The sequence below is a fragment of the Anopheles nili genome, chromosome 3, assembly GCF_943737925.1.
Source record: "Anopheles nili chromosome 3, idAnoNiliSN_F5_01, whole genome shotgun sequence".
Lineage (NCBI taxonomy): Eukaryota > Metazoa > Arthropoda > Insecta > Diptera > Culicidae > Anopheles > Anopheles nili.
In genome coordinates this window covers 22,846,989-22,856,499 of record NC_071292.1, presented here as the reverse complement: position 1 = coordinate 22,856,499, position 9,511 = coordinate 22,846,989, and the positions used below count along the sequence as shown (strand labels likewise).

The 9,511-nt window shown below is 50.9% G+C and overlaps 1 protein-coding gene across 1 annotated transcript in view; it reads right to left on the bottom strand.

Annotated features, from left to right (window-relative positions):
• Nucleotides 1-312: 312 nt before the first annotated feature.
• The window catches only part of LOC128722929 (chaoptin), a 46,424-nt gene continuing 37,225 nt past the window's right edge, over nucleotides 313-9,511 (bottom strand). Inside the window, exons 3-5 of the mRNA XM_053816622.1 lie at nucleotides 7,019-7,129; nucleotides 2,917-6,175; nucleotides 313-507 (exon numbers count right to left, since the gene is read on the bottom strand). Coding sequence (XP_053672597.1) covers nucleotides 313-507; nucleotides 2,917-6,175; nucleotides 7,019-7,129 — 3,565 coding nt within the window. The remainder of the gene's footprint in view (nucleotides 508-2,916; nucleotides 6,176-7,018; nucleotides 7,130-9,511) is intronic.

Below are 9,511 nucleotides of genomic sequence, written 5' to 3'. Positions count from 1 at the left end.
CTATTTACAGCCGCACCACACAGCGGCGCGCGGAGAAAAAACCCCCACGCTCACGAGTGGCCATGCCGCTGGATCCTTTGGAATCATTCCGACCATTTTGCTGGCTGGCTTTCTCGTCTGGGCTTTCCACAAGCCCGCAAACGGGTGGCTACTTACCTAGGCTACGGCGCGTTGGCACTACGTACATGCGGCCGGGAAGAATGGTGGTGCCGTGGTCTGCGGGATGACCGCGGGTGCTGTTTGGGGGTGGGTGGACGCTGCAGGAGCACGGCCGTTCGCCCGGCTTCGTTTTTGGTAGATGCTACCGCCCAATTATAGCACCAGCGTTCGCGATTTGTGCAGCACGACGAGCAGCATGTTGAGGCAGATCAGCATAAACCGGAAGCGTAACTTCAACGCTAAACTACTGAGGGCACTGGCGTGGCACAGAAGATCCTCGGGGAAGATCTCCAGGAACGGCAATCGCTTTCCGGTCATTGGATCCGTGCAGGTACTCCGTTTCGCTCGCTAAAAGGTAAGATTTGTTCGGATGGAAAGCGAGAGTTAATCGACAGTTTTCAGAGAGGGGTTTTTTTTTAAGGATTCGAGTTTAAGAAGGATTCGTGTTCACGAAAAAACGAGATTAAACGCTCCTGCTGCACGTAAGATCACGGCTCGTTTGCCAGCCATCGAATCATTTCGCTTCAAACTCGTCACAAAATACGGCGTCCCGAAAATACCACTTTTAAAGTTGATGTTTTCCGGCGAACCTGAACAAGACAAACAGAAGAGGGATTTTTATGCGCCTGAGACTGTGTGTTTGTGTGCCTGCGTGTGCCATTTTGAAAGTCAACGAAAGTTTAACATCGAAATCCCTCGTACCTTTTGTGGCGGTGCCCTTTTGAGATGGGCCCGGGTAAGAAGCCAACATTAGCCTTGACATATCCCGCTCCCGATCCCCACAGGACCTTCGGCGAGAGCGATACATGTGCGGTGCCGTTTGGCGAAACTTTGTGTTCATCGTCCGGAATTCGGGCAACAAGAGCAGAGCAAACAAACGCCGCCGTACACAAACAGGGCTGGAAGAAAACACACCTTTACCGGGGCTGTGCACACCGTTCCACCATTCCGGGAACGTGTGGCGCAAGAGACCCCACTAGGTGCTGGGAGGACGTGAAGAAAAAAAGCGAGAGAAAATACTTTCAAACTACCCACCGTACCGGGCGCGTCCTGCAAACAATATCCTGCCGGACGACGCCAAACGAGATGCATAGTTGAGATGGCAAATGGTTGGAAAAACTTTCCGCCCTGCAGCGAGGAGCGGAGTTGTCCTAAGCAAACCGAGACCAGCCAGGACACGCGTTAGCCGGGGCCAAGCGAGCAGCCAAAAAGCGCCTCCCCCGAGACCGGCTGGCTGGCGTGTGGTGACAGGAGCGAGTCATCGGGTGCTGCACGAGTGTATTTAAACGCGCCCCCCCCCCCCCCCCAAGGAAGGAAGCCTGCGAGGTGACCGAAGGGTGTGAATAATTTTACTAGCATAGCGCTGCCGGGGACGCCTAAGGACAGCACCATCCTTTGGTGATGTTTGTCTCGAGGCCAAAGTATCGTGCCAAGTTTCCAACAAACAGCTGCGTGGGGAGTTGGGTGAGTGCGCAACCACAAATGGAAGGATATTTTTGTGTGTAACATAACGCAAGGTAAAAACACGAACCGGTGTTTGATAAGTCGTTGATTGTTTGATATTGCGTTTTTTTTTGTTTTTGGGGTGTGTATTCAGGCGTCAGTAGCGGAATATTACTTTGTGCTAAAATCCGGCGCAAATTTCGCTCTAGCATTTCTTCAGCCTGTCTGCTTGTTTGTCATGTAGCAACGGATGCTGTGTTCTTCTACTGCCTTCAGACCGTTGAAAGGAGCTTGTCGGAAAGACATCATGTTACCATCGTCGTCTCGTTGCGTGCCTCATGCCGGGGAGTTTATTATGCTCGTCATTAATTAAACATTCGCAACCACACGATGCGGGGACGCAATGGAACCGCATTCGCATCAGTTTTAGCCGATAGACGAACTTTCCCTAAATGTGTTGTGGCATAATCGGCACACAACAGCGACACAATGGGCGGATTGTAAAGGATGCGCAAACACAAAAAGTGCTCCCCCCATGCGAAGCAGCATCATTATGGTGAGCGTGGAGCATAAATTATAGATGTCGTTTCATATTAATCAACGCCAGCATAAAAGAGTGCTCATAATGCATCCCGCCGCTCGCTCGCCGCGATGGGTAAACGATGAGCGATGAGAGAGAGAGAGAGGAAAAAAAAACAACAAGAAAGCAGTGTTGCTTGGCGCCAGATAAGCTTTTACACTGAGACAGGGTTCTTTCCGGTTCTCGCCGGTCCGGTAGACGGCATAATTACGACAAAATACAGTGGATGTTGGCGTCTTGAATGTTGGTCGTTAAGGGCGCCTGCGTTGTTTTTTCTTTTTTTTTTTTTGAGAGGGTGCCGACAAAAACAGGCCACAGCATATCGATTTGCCTTATCGAGGATCGCCACGCTGCAGATGATTGAAGGAGTAACGGCGGCGTAATTAATCAAGTCTGGTTGCTGCTTCGGCAAACCGTTTCATCATGGGCCGCCTTTCTTGGTTTTGTGCTGGTTTTTTTCGCTTTTCAATTCAGCGCAATGATGGAAAATGTTTTTTAATTTTCCTTTAAGACAACTCATTCTGCACGGACATTTTTCAAAGGCACTTCCGCGAAGATCAATCTTAACGGAGCTCTCTGATGCTACGTGATAAGTTTGTTTGCAACAGTTTTTAGTTCATGAAACTGATATTTTTGAAAAACACTCCTTTATAACACATTTGCAATCGCAAACCTCCACAAACCCATTCAATTTCTTGATATAAACGCACTCCCTACTCATTGTGTGTACTCACCCGGATCATCTGCTTCATTTCGTCCTTCGGAATGAGGTTGACCTGTGCTGTCTCTCGCAACCAGCGCCGTAGCCAGTGGCCCAACCAAACCAGCCCACATTCGCACTGAAGCGGGTTGTTCGACACATCCAAACCGCCTATCACGCTACGCGTCCCCACGGCATCCCACGAGCTGGCATTCGGATAGAAGCTGTCTGGAGCGAGCGCCACCAGCAGATTGTCCGACAGGTCGATGCTCAGCCGCGGAATGTACTTGAGCGCGTAAAACACGCCCGGCGGCAGATCGTTCACCATCGTGTTGTGAATTCGCAGCCTCAGGTCGTGGTTGCGGGCCAGCCCTTGAAAGGCGTTACTCGAAATCGACATCAACCGACGGCCGGTGATCTCGACCACGTTCAGCTTCGTGTTGGCGTGCATACGTGACGTGAACAACCCATCCCCAAGGTGCTCATCGTACACGGTCACGTACAGTTCCTGTAGGCCGCGTAACTTCGAGATCAACTCCCCGAAATTGTGTTGCGCGCTGATTCGCAGTCGCTTTAGGTTGTGCAGCTTAATGAACACGTCCGGGTTAACGATCTTAATGTCCTCGATGAGCAGCTCTTCGAGGCGGCGCGTGTATGCAAAATCGTGAAACGACAGCTTGCGGATCGGATTTCGAGACACATCCAGCACGCGCAAAGCCGGTGGTAGATTCCGCAGCAGGTTCGTGATGTTGTTGATCTTGTTCTCCTGAATGTGCAGCTCGCGCAGGTAGAACAGTTCCTCCTGCGTGTCGATGTCCTGCAGGTTGTTGCCGCTGACGTCGAGCGTGACCAGCTGGGGCAGCAGTGCCAAGGACGGAAGCCGGTAAATGCCCGTGGACCTCAGATGTAGCACACGTAACCGTGGCACGTTCACGAAAAGCTCGCGGAAGTTGATCGGCATCAGCTGGTTGTGGCTCAGGTCAAGCACGGTCAGGTTGTTTAGGTTCGCGAACGCGTTATCCGGGATCAGCTTGATCAGGTTGTCGGCCAGGTTCAGTTCGAGCAAGAACTGCGTGCTGGTGAACATGTACGGATCGAGGAACTCCAGCAGGTTGTTGTCGAACTGGATCGAGCGCAACGTAAACCCGATGTCAGCGAAAGCCGTCGCTTGCCACGCCATGAACTGGTTGTGCGATAGATCCAGGTACTCGATGCGTGTGTTCAGGAACGTATCTCGAGGAATGGCCCTCAATCGGTTGTTGTTCAGTCGCAGCAGACGCAGCTTTTTCAGCGGGGAAAACTGCTCGATCTGCAAGCCCTCGATGCGGTTGTGGCTCAGGTCAAACTCCTGCAGGTTTGTCAGCCCAGCGAAACTGCGTCGCCTCAGCGAGCTGATGTTGTTGTGCGCCAGATTCAGGATCTCCAGTATCTGCAGGTCCCCGAACGCGTGGTTTCCCAACGTAGTAAAGTTGTTCCAGTTCAGATAAAGGATCCGCAGCGATATCGCGAGCGCTCGAAAAACTGTCGTGTCCTGCAGCTGATTGTAGCTCGCATCCAGCGAATACACATACAACAGCGAGTTGACATCCCCATCCAGGAACTCGATCGCGTTATTGCTAATGTTGAGCCGCATCGGTGTGGTGGCATTCGAAACTTGCCGGAACACCTTCAACGACAGCGTGTACAGCTCGTTGTGCATCATGTCCACACTCAGCAGCCCGGGCAGGAAGCTGAACGCACCCTCACTCACGTTCTGCAGCGCGTTGTACGACAGGTCCACGTACGTCAGGTACGGCAGATCGTGAAAGGCGTTCTTCTGGATCGATCGTATTTTGTTCGACGACAGGTTGATGATCTGTATCAGCTCAAGGCTGTCAAACGTCGCACTCGGCAGATCCTCCAGCTGGTTGAACGACAGATCAATCTCGACCAGGTTGCGGTGAGCTTCGGCACGGAACAGCGATCGCGAGATCGCGACGATGCGATTGAACGCCAGATTGACGTACGTCAACTGACCAAGCGTAGACAGCGCCCCATCAGGCAACGTTTTAAGATTGTTGTTGTCCAACCCCAACCACATCAACTCCGTCAAAACGGCCAACGCCTCACCAGGGTACTCCTCGCGGTAAATCCCGAACGACAGCTCGAGGATCTTCAACGTAGCGGACACGTTGTCAAACACATCCGGATGCACGAAGTGGATGTCGTTGAAACTGAGACTGATCTCCTTGATCGTGTCTAGCCCATTCAACGCCCCATAGTTTAGACTGGTCAGCTTGTTGTTTCGCAGCAGCAGCGTCTGCAGATTAGCTCCCCATCCTGCGAAGGTGTTTTCCTCGATTTCGGCGATCTTGTTGTAGCCCATGTTCAGGTACGACAGCTCGGTGCAGTTCGCCAAGCTCTCGACAGGGATCGCCGTGAAGTTGTTGCCACTCAGCGACAGAACCTTCAGCGTGACCGGTAGCAATCCTGCCGGTTGATCCGGAATGTTTGTCAGCTCGTTTGACGTTAGATAGAGGTAACGTAACCTACTCAGACTGCCGATAGCCGTCGGCACCATCGTCAGCATGTTCCGCTCGAGATCTAAGTACTCGAGGCTACCCTCGAGCGTGGCAAACGCCGCCTCATCAACCGACTCGATAAAGTTGAACGCCAACACCATGTGCACAATGTTCAACCCGTGAAACGCATCGGCCGTGAGGTGTCGGATAAAGTTCTTGTCGAAGTTCATCGCCTTTATGCGCACGCTGCCATTGAACAGCTGCGGTGGAAGCTCCTCGATGAGGTTCAGGCTGAGATCAAGCTTTTCCAACCGGATGCGCACCGGTCCGGGCAGTTCCGGACTTCCATCAAGCCGCACTATCAGGTTATCCTTCAGCGACAGAACGCGCAGATCGTGCAGATGCTCGAGAAACGCCGTCGGGAACTGGGAGAGAATGTTCTTCGACAGATCGATCGTAACCAGCGACTTTGGGAACGTGTTCGGGCTGATGTGCGCGATCCGGTTCGAGCTGATGTCCAACCAGACGAGCTTTTTCAGCTTCGCGAACGGTTTGACGCCCGGTTGCTGTGGGCTGCTGGCAACACTGGCCGGCTGCCCACCCACGGCCGGGTGTTGCGCAAATTGTTTTGCGTTGATTATGGATGCCTGCGAGTTGGGCGCCGTATGGTTCTGACGCTTTTCATCGTGCGTGTAGAACGATACCTCCGAAATGGAGTTACCGGAGATATGCAGGCTGCGCAGGGAATCCGCAAGTCCGCCCCAATTTCCGTCCAGATGGTGGATGTTGTTTCTGTTGAGAAGAAAGCGTGGTCAGTGGTTGCGGCGTGGGTGGCGGCAAAATTCATGTTCCAACACGGACGGTTCGGACTGAATTCCGCCGATGAAAACATCGCTCGCGGTGAGCTGGGATCTGACGCGAAACATCAAATTCAATCCAGCAGTCATTTGCCGTGCATTCGCGAATCATTCCATTTGGTTCGAAACGTTGTTTGCCCTTGCTTTGGAGGAATCCTCTCGCAGCAAGCCAAGCATAAAATCAATACCCGTAATGGAGGTTCGCGTAGGCGGCAGATGAAGATGCGCTCAGGTGAATCCAATACTCGAAAGTATCTCGCCAAAGCACTCGGCCCTGCATTGATGAATTCTATTATCGATTACGGTTCACCGACCGGATCGCTCGCAGTTGCCGAATTGCTCCGGCAAATGGGAGTGCAAACAAATTTGCTGTAAGAAAACGCGTCAACAAAAAAGGCCGCGCGAGTGCTCTTCTTCCGATTCGACGCTTGCGAGCTCTTGGAAAAGTGCCCGACCAGAAGCTGAACATTAAAAGGCATTCAAAAGCCGCCCTATTTGTTTTGCAAACAAATTCATTCGGACAGCGCCACGGGACGGCACCCAATACTGCAGGGGCACATTTACGGTGTCGTAAGATTAACTTCCCACCGTCGGACACACCGGCCGGCTGAATGTCGGCGAACGAAAGAAAAATCACCCCCCGAGAGTGGAATCCAAATCGAGCCATCCGAGCCGGAACAAAGCTTCGCTGCTTTTTGCTGGTGTATTTTTTTTTGTTGGATATTCTACCACGCTTATCCACCCACCAGTCCCGCGCGGTGGATTCTATCTTACTTACCTCTGAGCCACTAATCGGCTTAGGGTGTGGACATTTTTTAGCGAATCCAGCGGCAACCCCTGTAGCTGATTGTCGGACAGGTCCAGCGACACCAGCGAGTGCTGCATAAAGCTGTGAAAGGAAGCGAATGTAAATGGCAGTGAGCAACGCAAGACGGCAGCGATGGGTTTGGGTCGCGTCTGGATCTGGAAAAATTGGATCGCCCCCAGCGACGCAATGAAGTGGCCGAGAATCCTCGAATCGGCTAGAATGCTTGCAAAGCGAAATAGGGGAGATGCAACAGCAAAAACAAAAAACAAATGGCGGACAGACACGAAAATTGACCAACACATGGTGAGCCGGTTGGAATGGACTCGGTCGGTCGGGGTTGGTATTTGCATTTCGGGCCTGCGGGCTTGAATCGATCGAGCCAGATGCAAGCGAATCACGCTTGTCAGCGGCTCAATCTTGCACCGGCTCCCGGGCCGGATGTGCCGGAACTTATGCTATTATAAAATCATGACCCAATCCCCCTTTTTGCGGCCACTTTCCGCCGGGCAAAGGACGCTTGGCTAGTGAAAAGATAAAAATGGCTAAATTGGAAATTGTTTTTCCTGCCGGAGAAAATCAAATTTTCCCAATTCATTTGTTGGACTGTACGTATTCGGGGGCTCCATTTTTTTTTTGCCTCATCGTTAGCCGGCATGTATTCGGCTGGCATTGGCAGGCGCTCGGCAGTGAAGACAGCTTATCCGTAGGCGGATATTTCTCCCCCTTTTTTTCTGTGTTGTTTTCTCTTTCCCCAAACCTTTTAGACCCACGGCCCGGTGATGGATAGAATTTTTGCTATATACTCCGAACAGAGCATGTTGATGCGATGGGTCGTGATAAGAAGATGAAGCTAATTCAATCGTTAGCCAGCTCCAGCTCTGTGTAGAGCTTGCTGTGTCCGGTCGACCAGGGCTCGGCTTTAAGCAAAAATGGTCAAGTTTCTTGCACATACGAGGGAAGGCTTAGCACGGGGAAAAGAAAACCTTCCGTTTCGATCACAGTGGAGGAGCTGTTGAAGCTCAGCCGGGACATGTTGTTTTATTTATTTGCTGTCGCTCGTCTCGTTTCGTGGTGGTCGTGATCTGCTTTCTGAGAACGTGTGCCAATCGTCCAAGTGAAGCATTCAAGCAGTCGGCAAACGGAGAGAGTTATCGAAATTACAAACCTTATTACATTAGATGCTTTACGAAATTTGAGCATAAAAATGTTGTAACGTTCATTTAAGCGTTCACTATCGAAAAGAACGATCTGCTAAAAGGAAGCAAACTATTGGTGACAAAATATTTTTCTCTGATAGCTCGTCGAAACCGATACACTAAATTGTTGAGCTATTGCTCTTTCCGGGAAAGAAAAAATAAGCTGGTATACCGTTATAAAATAGGTGATGTGGAAGACAGTTCCGAGAAAAACGAACCACAGCAGGACACGCATGGCATGCGCTGGTGGTACACAAAAATATGATTGTAAAATTGGCACATAAAGCAAAGCGAGTCAATGCAGGGCGATGTTGGAACATGGAAGCATCCACCCGAGTTTCGGTAGACAAGGCCAGTTCAATGGCGTCCTTAAAATACACAATAACCTGAGCAACCGGCGATGAATGAGGCGTTTTTTGTTTCTCCCTAGAGCGAATTGCAGTCCAAATGAAATAACAACCTAACCGTCCCGTAGACACACGAGTGGAAGAGTTTTCGGTGAAAAAGGACACCATCGGACGAGCCGCACAAACCCCTGACGCGCTAATAATACGGCGGTCTTCACTCTTTTCCCCTCGTTCGCCCATATCCTGTCACTATCGCCGCTTCCAATCTGCTCATGGACGTCCTGCGAAAACGGAATTCAATTCCGTTGTTTTCGTTTGGCGCTATACTCGCATGCTGGCCGGGTTCATGCTGACCGGGCTCACATGTGGCTGGCATTCTGTGGATGTCGCCGAGGTGAAATATTAATATTTTACATCGTTCTCGGAAAATTTGCAATCCCCGGAGAGTGCAGTTGTGTGTGGCTAACGTTTCGAAATTGTCCCAAAATAGTGGCATTAGAAAGGAGCGGGCCATAAATTTTCCATTTTCCAAACAACCCATCTCTTGGTCGTTCCACCGGCGAGACTCCGATGAGCGGACGGAATGGGGATGCATTTTTCATACCACGGATGCATCGGGACGAGTGAACGTGTTTATCCCGCAGATTAGTGTGCAATATCGCATCAACAGTTTTGAGTTTGGGTTTGGGTAAAAGTTTACTGCCCGAAACCCCATCACGCAAGGCGAGTGCTTCTGAATGATGCGATATTGCAGTTAGCTTGCAGCAATGATTGGTTGGCTGCACTTTAACGCTTAAATTTGCTAATGCATCCTATAATATAGATGCAAATATTTAGAGTCTACCGGTGCGGTTTGCATCAAAAATGGTATACGAGCCATGGGATTATAGGATTGAAGTAGCGCTTTTTTATCCCTAACC